At 46.1% G+C, this 15,313-nt stretch overlaps 1 protein-coding gene across 23 annotated transcripts in view; it reads right to left on the bottom strand.

Moving 5' to 3' along the window:
- Positions 1 to 14,169, bottom strand: part of MAGI1 (membrane associated guanylate kinase, WW and PDZ domain containing 1) — a 678,927-nt gene extending 664,758 nt beyond the window's left edge. For all 23 annotated transcript variants that reach the window (XM_037733929.1, XM_037733931.1, XM_037733932.1 and 20 more), the window contains exon 1: positions 13,226 to 14,169. In XM_037733929.1, coding sequence (XP_037589857.1) covers positions 13,226 to 13,538 — 313 coding nt within the window. In that variant the 5' untranslated portion in view covers positions 13,539 to 14,169. The remainder of the gene's footprint in view (positions 1 to 13,225) is intronic.
- Positions 14,170 to 15,313: the final 1,144 nt, after the last annotated feature.

Here is a 15,313-nt window from a genome sequence, read left to right as displayed (position 1 = left end):
AAAAAAAAAAAAAAAAACAGGCTTCTGGGTTCTCTCGAAAACCTGAAAAATCTAGACTAGAAACAGTGGGCTAAAGTCCCTACATGGCAGCAACAGGCCAAAGCAGAATGGCAGCTTTTCCCGTTGAACAGGATAAGCCCTTCCAGGTAATAATCCTAGTCCCCACCACTCCCTAACGTCCTTTAAAGTACTACTCAGTATCTGACTTGTGATGACCACTATAAATAAACAATTCCAGTAGAAGGTATTATCTTTACAAGTGAGATAAGTGAAAAACTACAGGATTCTCAATATACAGGCAGCAGGGATATAAGTTAATATATTCTCTGGGGGGTAAAATGATGATGGATACCAAAAGTCTTAAAAAGAAATAATTCATGTGAGCCAACAGCTTTATTTCTAGAGTGATATCCGATGAAAATATCTGAAGATGTTCACTAAAATGTATGTATGAGGATAGTCATCAATATGCTACATAAAACAGGGAACTGAAAATACTTTAAATGTTCATCCTCAAAGTATGGCTTATTATATTAGAAAGCAACCAAAAATAAATTTTGTAGTCACTGAAATAGTCAACTTAATCTATATATAGTATTTTTTTAAGTCCATGATTGGCCAGGCTTGGTGGCCCACGCCTGTAATCCCAGCACTTTGGGACGCCAAGGTGGGTGGATTGCTTGAGCCCAGGATTTTGAGACCAGCCTGAGCAAGACAGCAAAACCCTGTCTCTACCCCCTAAAAAATACAAAAATTTATTATCTGGGCACAGTGGCACGCATCTGTGGTCCCAGATAGTAGGTAGGCTAGGATGGAAAGAATGTGTGAGCCCAGGAGACAGAGGTGAGCCAAGATCATGCCACTAACACTCCAGCCTAAGCAACAGAGAAGTAAGGCTCTGTCTCAAAAAAAAAAAAAAAGAAAAGAAAAAAAGTTCATGATACGCTGTTAGGCACAAAGAAAACTCCCACCCAAACAGCATATACTGTACAGTCTTATTTTCATAAGAAAAAGCCCCTCCCAATCTTAGAAGTATACATTTGTGTTTGTGTGTGTATGCGCGTGTGTGTGTGTGTGTGTGTGTGTGTGTGTGTACACATCTGGATAAAAACAGGGTTAACTAATGTATTTCTCTGGGGTGGGATTACAGGCAATGTGGACATATTTTTCTGCCCTCTTAAGATATTTCTGTTTTATACACATTGTTTAAATGAGAAAAAAAAAATTTTCACCAGGAAAACACATAAGCTGTGGAATCACAGACCAATTTTACATAGTGATTGATAGTCATACAAAGTCACAATACTATTTAAGTTTTTAAAAGATTAGAAACCAAAATCTAGATGCCTACGCTTTTTATAAAATAAAATTTTTTAAAAAACACATGCTCCACATCGGAGAAAGTTATTTTTTAACAACTTGATCTTGAGTTTTGAATTCTTAACCAACTCACACAGACTTAAACAGGCTGATAGCTGGAGGAGGAAATGAACATGCTCTCCCTATCACATGTAAATTCTAACGCTTGGCCAAGAATCCAGGTGGTAAGATACTGACTATTTAAACCAGGCCAAGGTGGTATCTTCCATGACCACATTACATAAGCAACAGGCGCAAGCAGATGCACACATCTGGCAAGAATAAAGGCCCTCTAAGACCTTCAACATAATTAATTCAATATTTTTCTCTATAGTTCAAAATGCTACAACAACTGGCAGACAACCATCTTAAATCATCACGGAAAAGTCAGACATATGGCTAAGTATATTTAATATGCCTTAAAAATAAGACACGGATTTTCTAGCCAGCAAGATCTTAGACAAATTTTTTTTATTTTGCCTACTCATTACCCTCAAAAAGAATTCAGTTCAACAGATATTCCTGAGTACCTACGGAGGGCAGAGATTACAAAGATCCATAAAACAAGAATGTTGCTTCAAGAAACACATAATCCAGTAATTACAAGGCACTACTGTGACTCTTTGAAATAACAAACTGCATGGAGGACAAAGAGAGGGCACACGGGAGGAAAGAATGGACAGTGTTGGTGAGGCCAATCAAAGAGAACAGGAGATGGTGGCAATTAAGCAGAATTGCTTGAAAATATGTAGCAACACACTGATTTTTGGCAGGAAACACTTTGGGAACCCATTTTTTATTTCTATGACTATCTTCTGTGGAGTCACCAGGCATGTTGTACTGACTCTCTGGCAGCAAAAGGGCCAGCCTAAGACCGGTGTCTCCACATTGACCCCCACAGTATAAGGACATAGGGGCTCTAAGCTATAGGGTAGACACATTTCTTTTTTTTTTCTTTCTTTTTAAAGATAGGGTCTTGCCCTGTCACCCAGGGTAGAGTGCAGTGGTGCCATTATGGCTCACTGCAGCCTTGAGCTCCTGGGCTCAAGCAATCCTCCCACCTCACCCTCCCTCCCTTAAATAGCTGGGACTATAAGCATGAACCATCCTGTCAAGACATTGCTAGCATGGAAACCTAGAGTAAGATTACTGGAATCAGGTAGATCTGAGCTTGAATCTCACCTGGGTCAGCAGTCAGGTTACCAGTAAAACCTGACCTCCCAAGCTAATTTTCTCACAGCTGAAATGAGAATAAGCTCATCTACACAGGCAAACCTGTAACCTAGGTTTAAGTGATGTTTCAGAGGGTCAATAAATAATCGTTACAATTACTAGTGCATCCCTCCTAATTCAGATTCCCAGTATTAAACATGGAGTCATGCCTGTAGAGGGGCTTTCTCAACCTCAGCCTTACTGACATTTTGGGCTGGATAATTATCCGTTGTGCGGCTATTGTGCGCATTGTGGGGTGTTCAGCAGCATCCCTGGCCTCTACTCTCTAGATGCCAGAAGCAACTCTCTCTTTAATTGTGACAACCAAAAATGTCTCCAGATGTTGCCAAATGTCCCCTGGGGAACAAACTTGCCCCCAGCTGAGAACCACTGATTCAGAGGCACTTACTGATGTACCTCCATTTCTCAGCTGAAAACATCACAGCTGGCCAGGCATGGTGGCTCATGCCTGTAATCCCAGCACTTTGGGAGGCCGAGGCAGGCAGATCCTTTGAGCCCAGGAGCTCAGGACCAGCCTGAGCAATGAAGTGAAACCCCATCTCTACAAACAAACAAAAAATAGACAGGTGTGGTGGTACACAACAAAAAATAGCTAGGTGTAGTGGTGCACGCCTGTAGTCCCAGCCACTCGGGAAGCTGAGGTAGGAGGATTGCTTGAGCCCAGGAGGTGGGTGTTGCAGTGAGTTGAGATCACAAAAAGAAAAGATCACAGCTGCTAGTAGGGTGGGTATTTTAATGAGCACCACTTAAGAGCCAAGCAGGATACTAGACGTTTTACATACATTATCTCATTTAGTCCTTACAACCACCTTATGACAGGTAACGTCCTCATTTGCAACTGGGAGAACTGATGTTCTGGGAGGCTAACCTGTCTCTGGTCTCTCAGCTGGGAAGCGGGAGAGCCTGGATTTGAACCCAGGCCATCTGGCTCCAAACTCTTATGACCACTAAGCTCCACTGCATCCCCAGCCATTCCTGATGTGGAAGTCCAGATGTGGTAGCAGGAAGAGAGGACCACAGAATCCCATTCTCAATAATCATCGTTGATGGTAAAAACCAGCCTGGAACACCCAGGAACTGGCCCTCCCTCCACAATACCACAACCTGCAACCTGCAGACAGTCATTAGAAGCAATTTGTCACAGGGGACAATGTGGGAGAAGCTCAGGCAGCTCAGAACTCCGTGAGGTCCAGAGGTTTCCTTCCTACTTGTCTGAACTAATCCAGTCTCAGCCTTTTAAAAAGACAGCATCTGAATCAAGCAGAAAAAAAAGAGTGTTTTTTTTCTAGACTTGAAAAGCTCTCCAGAGAACTGTGCACTGCAATCTCCATCTCTCAAGAGATTCTTTTTTCTCTCCTAAGGGCTTTCAAATGGGGAACATTCAAACAATTACAGAAGCCAACATTTATTGAGCACTCACTATGTGCCAAATCCTGAGTCATGTGGTTTTACTGTCTACTTTTCCATCAACCCTACAAAGTAGGTATCATTATTATCCCCATTTTCAGAGGGGGAAACCTGGGTCAAAGAAGTTCAGTATCTTGCCCCAGAACACCCAGCTAGTAAAGTGTAAAGTCTGCCTTTTCACCCAAGCCAGCCTGGGTCCAAAATCTTACTGTGTGACACATAAGTAAATTGCTATTTGTGGATCATTATATGAGTGGTACTACAGTCCTGTTGACACTATACATAGCAGTAATTTTGAAACATGGCTTATAATCAGGGCATGATTGCCTTTTAATTGCACCGTCATGCCACCGTTCATAAAGAGAGCCTCGAGTCCTGTCTCATAACAGATTAAAAGATTAGCCTTATTGTAAGAAACATAACTGTGGCCCATTAATGGCACACACAAATGCCTCCGTCTGCAGTAATGGTGGGGTTGATACCTTAGCTATGAGAATGTAATTCTCTTATGTAACAGAAAAAGTTTACACACAGGCAGCAAGAACCTCTCACAGTTTGTTTGGGGGTAAGAGAGTCTGCAAAGTTCCCTGACACACCCAGCAAGGGGCTGCCTTAAACACACAGTGGTGACCTGCTCGTTTTTGTTTTTTTTTTTTTTTTTGAGACGTAGTTTCGCTCTTGTTACCCAGGCTGGAGTGCAATGGCGCGATCTCGGCTCACCGCAACCTCCGCCTCCTGGGTTCAGGCAATTATCCTGCCTCAACCTCCTGAGTAGCTGGGATTACAGGCACGCGCCACCATGCCCAGCTAATGTTTTGTATTTTTAGTAGAGACGGGGTTTCACCATGTTGACCAGGATGGCCTCAATCTCTTGACCTCATGATCCACCCGCCTCGGCCTCCCAAAGTGCTAGGATTACAGGCTTGAGCCACCGCGCCCGGCCTGTGACCTGCTCTTTAAAGCACCTCCTTTGGCCTCCTTCACTCACGGGTCTCACTTCTTCCTTCTCCTACTGGTGTTTTCTGGAAGCACCTCCCAGATAAGCCCTGTGCGTTCAAATCCTGATCTATAGTCTGCTTCTAGGGATTCATGTTGGTGGAAGGCACACAGAACTGACAGTGGTCTAAGGTCAATGAGTTAGCTAAGAAAGGGATGCTGCGCACAGACCTACCCCTAACTTGACAAGATCCTCATGGTGACTCCAGCAGCCTCAACTCACCTGTTTGCATCAACCACATGGTAACCCTTCTTACCATCATTTCCCAAATCAAAGTAACCTCTGAAAATCAGGACACTCAATTAATCTTAAAGTCAAGGACCTCTTCCGTGCAAGGAAACCTAAAATTGGAAATGTGACCTTCTCTCTGACTCCAAGGAGACTCCAGCAGACTCTTCCCTCCTCTTCTTCAGAAGAGACAAAGGAAACACATGTTCTTACTTATAAACTCATAATATTAAAACCAACTGAAGCAGGCCAGCAATGTTCATTGTCTTTAAGAGTATTCCTGGATCAATCAGCTAAGCTCTATTCAGCCCCAACCATTGACTGTAAATGTTAAAACTCTTACCAACTTTAATGTGATCCATCATGAATCACCTAAATTTTTAGACACTTCTATATATCTGAATTTTCAGAGGTAACTGACCTCAGGAGAGATTTATTCTAGCTCTAAATTTGCCCATAAACATTTAACAAATATTCAAGCAAGTACTATGCACCACGCACTGTTTTTGCTACTAGGGATACTGTGGGAGAACAAGACAACATTCTTGCCCTCTCAGAGCTTACATTCGAGAGAAAAAGGTAAAATAAGAAATTTCCTTATGGTGAATTGATCTAATACTAGGAAGTAAAATAAAGCTGAGAAGGGGAACAGGGAATGACATGTAGCAGTGGAGTTACTGTTTTCAATAATGTGCTCACAAGAGGCCTCGCTGGGAAGGTGACATTTGAGAAAGACTTGAAGCTCAAGAGGGAACAAGCCTATAAGATGATTAGGTGGGGACTAGCAGGCCAGGACAGAGAGAGAGAGAAGTAATATCCATAGGGCAGGTCATGGGCAGCCTTGGAAGTCACTATAAGGACTTCAGCTTTCACTTAGACACAGAGACTACAGAAATGATGATAAATAATGGATTATTCCATTATGTAATTACTGAGCCATAAAAAGAGAAGATTACTATTTAATCATAAAAGACACTGTTCAGATTACATTTTCTAATTTTGCTACATGCCTTCAGAAAAGCTGACATCCAGAACACATTAGACCTTCCATAGGACACTTTACTAGAAAGCAGAGCCAATATGATAGTTCCATCCTTGACATCCATGGAAACAACAAACCAAGTTCATAAGAAATACTACATCGATGCCAACCTCTATAGGGGTGCAGTCTAGCAATGCGCCAGTGTGCACTAGGGATTTTTCAAGGTTATAGATCTCTCATATGAGCTGCATAAAGACAGGCAGGCATGCAGTAACCTACTTTTTTAGGATGTGAATGTCAGCCCTTAATGAATTTGACAGCCTTGATTCTCAGTGTATACAAAATCAGTATATCCTGTTACATGTATATACAAATTCAAGGAAAGGGCCACTAACACCAGAAAGTGGTGTTTTGCATTAAATAACCATCGTTTACAAAGCAACATCCTTCATGTAAACCCTTGTGGTAAGGAGATGTCAGAATGTTTTCTCTTATAAACCACTTAATTCCCCTTGGTGGATATCATCAATTCTGCCATCTAAAACCAGCTGGGTAAGGAATGCCAAGGAACACGGTGAGCCAACTGTATGCCATTGCCACAGAAGGTCAAGTCAATCTATTTTTAAATAACATAGCCAATGACAAGGGTTGGCCACTGGAAACAATGGGCAAGTTGGGCTGTCTGTCCTTGCTTCATTTTTTGTAAAAGCTGTGCAGTGTTCCACGGTGTAACCTAAAAATATCCCTCTGAGAGTGGTCTTTCGGCACCAAGAACAAAAACAGATTGATTTTTGAAAGTTTACGTTAAAAAAAAAGACATAAACATCAAGTGCAATTTAAGAGTGAGAGGGCTAAAATTGGACAGTGTTCTGTAGCAAAGATATCATTTGTTGTTGCCCAAAAAAATAATCCACAGGGACAACGCTGCAAGAAAACAGAGTGAAAGCGTCACTTTAGGGATGATGACACGGGTCCCACATCAAAAAAAAAAAGCCTCATCATCCTACCTGCTGAACATCTGAAATTTCATGTTTAGAAGCTCAGTTGTTAAACTTGTTAGATTCAACAGACAGAAATACTTGAATAGGATTCATTAATCCTTCTGAGTCATTTATAGCCCAGTATAAATTATTAGACACAGAAAGCCAGCTAATCGGAAGAGCTGGTTACAAGAAAGTGAAGACCTTTGGATCCTAAACAACAAGTAAAAGACAAATTAAGAGAAAGGGAGGAAAGACGTTGTAGGTGGCCTAGTTGCACTTATCTTCTGAAACAATGGAAAATTCATTGACGTATCCAGCCAATTTTAGTGAACACCTATTATTTGCTGGGTCTTTTATAGGCACTGAGAAATACAGGGGTGAACAAGAGAGGTAAGCTTCCTGTTTTCATGGAACTTCTATTCCCATGGGAGGGGAAACAGACAATAAAGAAACAGGGCCCAGCACGGTGGCTGACACCTATAATCCTAACACTTCGGGAGGCCAAGGCAGGCAGATTGCCTGAGCTTGGGAGACCAGCCTGGGCAACATGGTGAAACCCTGCCTCTACTAAAAAAACAAAAAATTAGCTGGGCGTGGTGGTACACGCCTATAATCCCAGCTACTCAGGAGGCAGAAGCACCAGAATCGCTTGAACCCGGGAGGCAAAAGTTGCAGTGAGCTGAGATCACACCACTGCACTCCAGCCTGGGTAACAGAGCGAGACTCTTGTCAAAAAAAAAAAAAAAAAAGATAATATGAGATTGTGTCGAAGCTATGAAGGTACCAAACAGAGTGAGGGAATGGCATTTTACTCAGGGAGCTGTCTTTTTTTGTGGCAGGGAGATGGGAGTCTCACTCTGTCACGCAGGCTGGACTACAGTGGTACGATCTTGGCTCCCTGCAACCTCTGCCTCCTGGTCTCAAGCGACTCTCTCACCTATGTCTCCTGAGGAGCTGGGACTAGGAAAGTTCGCCACCATGCCCAGCTAGTTTATTTATTTTTGGTAGAGACTTCACCATGTTGCCCAGGCTGGTCTTATACTCCTGAGCTCAAATGAACCACCTACCTTGGCCTCCCAAGGTGCTAGGATTACAGATGTGAGCCACCACAAGGGCACTATCTTACATGCGGTCAGGGGTGTGCTAGGGCCAGCTCACATTGTCTTGGGAAAAGCAAGTATATGTGTCTCTTCCCAACTCCAGCTGTGCTATAGATCAGGGTATACCCACTACCAGAACTGGTTGTTAAGCACTTAGCAGCATACCAGAAGGAGGTCACTGAAGAGAAAGAAGCAAGCCCAGAGTCATGAGAAACGAAGCAACTGTGAAAGACAAGGCCCTGTTTTAAAATGTGAGTTACCGCCATAAATTCCAAGGAATCAAACAACACCAAAACAAAACAAAAAACCACACAACGAACTATAGTCAACCATGTGTGGTGACAATTTCCCTCATTACAGTGAGGGGAAGGGTCTGGTGGTGGTTTGGTTTGGCTTTGAAATTGTAATTCTTTTATTATCTCCATACTGACATGCATACACACAAAAGCAGAGGGATAGTTACAGTTCCTGGGTAATTTGAAAAAAACATAAAATTCACCTGCAAAAATATGTAAGCATAACCTGTAATATACCACTTTGGGAAACTATAATCATATCATTTTAAACCTTTGGAGTCTGGGTGATTCATGGAAACACAGGATTTCACGAACAAAAATAAGCTGAAGAGGCACACCCACTTATTTTTGGCGTAGAGAAATTTAGGCTCTAAGAATGTGACTGGACTGACGGCAAGCTTATTCTAGAACCCAGGTCACCGGCCTCATCTGATGTCATCTTCTCAATTTTGGTCTATACCCTAGTGCAGTGGTTCTTAAAACTGAGTGAGCATCAGAATCCCTTGAGGGCATACATAGTAAAACAAACCATGGATGCTACCCCACACCACTCCATCCCCTGCAAAGCTTCTGAATTGGTAGAACTAAGGTAAGGCCCAGGAATTTGCATTTCTAACAAGTTCCCAGGTGATACTAATGCCACTAATCTGAGGACCTCACTTGGAGAACCCACTGTTCCAGGAATTAGGAGTACTGGCTTTGGAATCAGACACAGCTGAGTTCCAGCTCTACTTCTGCCACTGCAGTATGACCCTTGGAAAAGTTATCCAAATTCTCTGAACCTCAGTTTTTAACATCTGAGTCCAACTGTAAGGACTGAAAAAAGAGAATACCCGTAAAGCATCAGCTTAGCCAGGCGCCTGGTAATTCTAAGGCAAGACCTTAATAATACTAGCGGCATCCTATACCCTGTATCAAAGTTTCCTTAATTACATTTTTCCCATGCATATATTAGAATGGCTAATATTCGAAAGACAAAATCAAAGATTGGCAAAGATGTAGAGCAACTAAAGCATTAATAATAGCAGCTTTGATTGTAATAGTCAAAAATGGCAAACACTCTAAACGTCCATCAACAAGCAAAAGGATAAACTAGTATGTGTATACAATGGAGTAGTACTAAACAATAAAAAAAAGAGCCAAATGAAGTATATGTGCTCCAGTACGAAATCTCCAAAATTTCATATTGGAGATATGAAAAGCCAAACACAAAAGAGTACATACTGCATTAGTTCATTTTTATGAAGTTTAAGACAAAAGTATTCTATGGTAAATCTATGGTGCAGCGGGAAGAGGAATTAACTGGACAGGAGCATGAAAAAAATTTCTGGGGTGATGAAAATGTTCTCTATCTTGAGTGATTAACATGAGTGCGTACATTTCTTAAAACTCATCAAATTATATACCTAAGATCTATGTACTTTACTATAGGTGAATGATACCTGAATATACATACATAATTATATATAATTTTGTAAAGCCATTTTATGACAAAGGACTGTCTTCTCCATTTAAAATCAACCAACTCCAACCTGGCAGATCCACTGAGTTTGATTCCTGCACAATCCAGTCCTGCCACAGACAGCTTTGGTCCATGTATCTTTCCAGAGAACGGACATGAAATAGAAACAGCAGAATTTTCTCCCACTATACAGTCAGTATCCAGAGTGACCCATGTTCCTGGGAGTGACTAAGTTGGTATGCAAACAACACAAAAGCAACAGTTTTCTTTACATATACCATGTATGAGTCTACCTGATACGATTTTAAAAGGCATAGTAATGAAGACACATTAAGAGCAATTCTGTCATACAGTTTAAATCATATTCTCAACATGGAAGAGGGAACAGAAAACTGGTGAAACAGTTGCTAGGGCCCAACTTTACTGGTAATGAAGACGTCAGAAGATCCAACTGTACCGGTGTAATTATTACATGAAATAGTCACTTTGAGGGCCAGGCGCAGTAGCTCATGCCTGTAATCCCAGCACTTTGGGAGGCCGAGGTGGGTGGATCACCTGAGGTCAGGAATTCAAGACCAGCTTGGTCAACATGGTGAAACCCTGTCTCTACTAAACATACAAAAATTAGCTGGGTGTGGTGGCGGCCCCTGTAATCCCAGCTACTTGGGAGGCTGAGGCAGGAGAATCGCTTGAACCCAGGAGCGGGGATGTTGCAGTGAGCTGAGATCATGCCATTGCCCTCCAGCCTAGGTGACAGAGCAAAACTCTGTCTCAAAAAAAACAAGAAATAGTCACTTTCAGATAGTAATGAATTCCAGGCCATTCAGGTTTCCCAATCAGTATCATATTTCTATCCCATTACAAGTAGATTCACATACATACATATATACATACACACGCACGCTCGCTCCTGCTGTGAACAATCTGTGCACACTGGGTGAAGAGAGCTAACACTTGGAGACACTACAGTTTCCTTGCAACTCAGAGTTGTCTGATTCCAAACCCACTTGATTATCTCACCAAGCCTTCCTAAACTCCATGATGAGACAGCCCTGGGACAATGACTCCCAGGTCTTTGCCAACTGGTGGCCATGCAGCATCTTGCACTCTGCAAACACTGCAAACCAGCCCCTATGCAGGACTCATTAGACACTGCTAGACATCCCACCAGTTGGGCAGGTACCCTTCCCTGTCCTTCCTCCACCCTTTCTCCAAAATGGTCCTGAACTGAGACCTGCAGCTGCTCCCATCAAATGCCTTCACACAGTATTTTCTCTATAGCTCTATCAAGTCATAATTATCCAGGTTCCTGACACTAAAAACTACTTTCAGAAATAAATAGCTGCTCAAAATCAATTAAAACATAAATAGCTAATCTTTATGGAGCACTCACTATGTACAGGCACTGTTGGGGGCACTTTCCACTTGTTAGCTTATGTAATACCCACAAGAAAGTCAGTGTGAGGAAGACGCATTGTCAGGCCAGGCAATGTTTTGAACCTCACGAAGAACCTGGAGAGATATGTCAGGAATGAGGCACAATCTCTCCCTTTAATGAGCTCACTACCTTGTATGGAAATGAGGACCTAACTCATAGTTCAGAGTAAGTAAAAAACCGCAAGGCAGACATTAAAGGGACCCAAAGGAGGAGGAATTTGTTCATCCTAGCAGGATGCTGGAGGGCTTCTTGGAGGAGGTATCCAGGTGGAGAATGATGTCATAAATGCTTGGAGCTTTCCATAGCTAAGTGTCAGCTCCTCAGCTCCCAAAGCTGCTAAAAGGCCAGTCTAGTCCCCCTGCCCCCTCCTCAATTTCATCTGGAACATGCCTGTTTCCAAGAGAGGACCAGCTTGCCTTTGCCCAGCCCTTCCTTTGACACATGCCTCCAGCTACTGCCTGTCCTTATGGAAACAAATGGGAACTTTTCATCCCATTCAACTTCACCACTTCCTTTGGTGCTTTCCCTGGGGAGAACCTGCGTCATGGCACTTGGTTGCACAAGGGACCCCTTTAATGACTTTAGTTGTTCTTCGCTGGGTTGATATGAGGACAGCCCCTCGTCTGTACCAAGGTGAGATGTAAGGGACCTACCATCACCAGCAACCACCCAATGCATCTTTCAAAAGGCCGCCCCTCCTCTACAGATTTCTGAGAGAGGAATTTGCTTCCATTCCCTCCTTGAGAATCAGCCTCTCCAGTCCTGTAGGGTCATCCCCCGACTCCTTCCTTCTCCGTACTTAAGGCTCTGCAACAAGGATTCAACCCCTTGCTTTTGGCAACTGTGTGACCTTACGCAAGTCACTTAACCCATGTCAATCCCAGTTTCCTTATCTCTAAATGGGGTATATAAGAACCACTCTTTCTTAGAACTGTTGTGAGTCGGAGTGAGATAGTGCAAGTAAAGTATTTTACACAGAGCCGGGCATGTAGTAAACTAACAATGAATAGTAGCTTCATTATCATCATCGATAATGACGATGGTGGTGGCGGTGGCAGGGTAAACTTGGACCCGATTCGAGCTCAAAGCAAACACCCCCTCCCCCCTCCCATGCCTAAGGCTGGGCCACACGGTGGAGACACATGCGTCATCCTGCTGAGGGGTGAATGCAGGCTCTTCTTGCGGCGGGTTCAGGAATCACCAGGCAGTCGTGTCCTAGCTCACCTGGAGGGGTCGCGGGGTGAAGCAGATTTTCTGATGGGGGAGGTCCAATAAACTGCAGACCCTCTCTTTCTGTATAGCCACTCACCAAGTACGGAAACTGACTCGTGGCCAAAGAACGCCAACTGCATCCCTCCCCCGAGGAGCCAGGACAGCGTCCACCGTGCCTCTGACTCAGTTCCCCAACTCTCCCTCGGGTGCAGGTGAGACTACGCTGCACTTGGTGGCGGAGATAACGGTTGGCCAGCCAGGCCTGGGAAACATCCGTCCCCTCCCACCGCGACCCCCCCTCCCCCGCCGCTACCTTGCGCAAACCCAGCCCCCTCTTCCAAACGCAGGTGGGCAAACAACCCACAACCTCGCAACAACTTTGTGTATTTCACCACCACCACAGGGCGCACGGCCTCAACTTCTCTTCGCTGCGCTCTGAGGAGAAAAGCGGGAAATCGAGGATGAGGGGCAGCCCACAGACCGCCGTCCTTTCCTACGGGCGCCCCCCAAAGGCGCGCCCCGCCTTACCTTGTCTGACGGCTTTGAAGGTGACGGCCTCCTTGCAGCTGTCGATGACCCCCAGCACGTCATAGCGGGGCAAGCCGGACACCCGGACCCCCTGCACCTCCAGAAGCAGCTCCCCTTCCCCCAGCCTCGGGCCCTCGCCGCCGCCGGGAAGCCCCGCCGCCTCGGCCGCCGCCACCGCTCCGACGTACGGAAACTCCCCGTGCTCCGCGCCTCCCAGCACCGTCACCCCCAGCTCGCCCTGGGGTCCCCGCTTCACGGTGCATTCGTGAACCCTGCTAGTCCAGTGGTTCTTCTTCTGGATCACTTTGGACATGATGAGTTACACCCCTCCTCCAAAAAAATAAAATAAAACGAGAGACAGGTGCCCCCCACAGCACGAGCCCCCAAGCCTCCGCTGGTTCATGGGAGAAACATCTCTCCCCGAATCACAAAACAGGAGAGAGAAACTTGGCAGCCTCGCTCCCCTGCACACGCTCGCGCACTCAAGCCATCATAAAACAAACTTTCTGGGCTTCCCCGCGAGCCCCGCACCGGCGCCCGCGAGCTTTGTTTGCATTCCGGTGCCTCCGGGTCCACGTTCCGGCGCCCGCCCGTGCTCTCCGGACCAGAGTCCACTCTGCGCCGCTCGGGTTATTTCTTTTCCTTCCTTCCTTCCTTTCTCTCTTGCCTTTTACAAATGCGGTGCCTCCTCTTTGCCTCCCGCCCGGCTCTTCTCTCCTCGCGGGCGGGCTGTTCCTGAGGGTGAAGGAAGCCCTTCCAGCCAGTTGCCGGGAGCCGTGGAGACGCGGTGGCGGGGCCGTGGGGAGCGGGGCGGGAGGTAAGTGCCCGCGGCCCCTTTAAGCAGATACAAAGGCTCGGCTTGTTTTGTTACAGTTCATTCTATTCCGCGCCGCGGAGCGCAGCGGCCGGCGACAGGAGACGCGCGCGCATGCGCCCCGCGGCTGCCAGCCGGCCGGCCCACCCCTCCCCTCCCCTCCTCCTCTGAGGGAGAGATTCCAACGTGCTTCCCGATGGGTCCTAAAACCTACCGGCCCGGAGACGCCACCTCCCCCTCACTTTTCCTGAACCCCTCTCCTCCCGCCTCCTTTTCTTTCAGTGCCCTGGACCCCACGGATTCCTTTGGGCCAGGAGGGCCGCGCACGTGTTTTACTACAACTGTTAGCAACTTTTGAAACCGAGCAATCTGGCTTTGGCATTTGAAAACCATTTCAAACAGGTGGGGGTTGGGGAGGCTGCCACACTCACCCAGTCGCTCACACTCACGCACACGCGCACGCACTCGCGCTGGCCCTAAGCCTCCTAACTGCCCTCGGCCAGTGGCTGGCCAGGCTGTCGGTCACCCAGCCCGGCTGGTCCGCCGTCCCCCGCCGCAAGTCCCACTGAAACCCCTGAGACCCTCCCCAGGGCGCGAGCCGCCTCCCCGCCTGCCCTGCGCTCGCGGGTTCGGGTCCTGGCACGGGGTCTGCCAAGGTCTGTGCGACCCTGGGAAGCGGGACAGTGGGATTCCCCAGTCCCCGAACTGAGATCCCTGTGCTGGTCACACGCACCCTCGCACACACCCGCATCCTTAAACTTTGGGACCAACTTTTTAGGACACGGGAAGCTACAGGAGAGAGAGACCCCATGGGGTAGTGTGGGTTAAGGTCTTCAACCAAAAAAGAGATCCCTCTAGCTTTTCAACTGTCCTTCCAGCAGAGACTGCTGGAGCCAGGCTTCGGCCTGGCCTCAAGTTCCTGGCAATGCATCCGCGGCCAGGAGATAAGGATACCCGCCGGGCGTGCTTGTGCCCCAGCGTCCTGGCCCGCGGGGGCGTGGACGCGGGCGGCCACCTCTCAGAATTCGCAGCCCGGGGGTAGAGTGCGCTTAAAGTGACTTCTGTCCCAGGGAGGTGGCAGACAGAAAGAATCCTGCCCCCCAGGAAGGCTGCCCTTCCCAAATACTCAAATGGCCTGCGCAGTTCTGTCCCCAGCAGTTTCCTTTCCTCTTTAGTGATGTATAACTTTTGTTCATCTTTGGTCACAGGAGAGATTCCAAGAAATGAGGGTGGTACGTTGAAGCGATGGAGAAAGGATGGAATGCCACAGCGGT

Source organism: Cebus imitator, unplaced genomic scaffold (assembly GCF_001604975.1).
Source record: "Cebus imitator isolate Cc_AM_T3 unplaced genomic scaffold, Cebus_imitator-1.0 Scaffold556, whole genome shotgun sequence".
Classification (NCBI taxonomy): domain Eukaryota; kingdom Metazoa; phylum Chordata; class Mammalia; order Primates; family Cebidae; genus Cebus; species Cebus imitator.
Note: the sequence above shows the minus strand (reverse complement) of the source record. Positions and strands in the feature narration are given on the sequence as shown.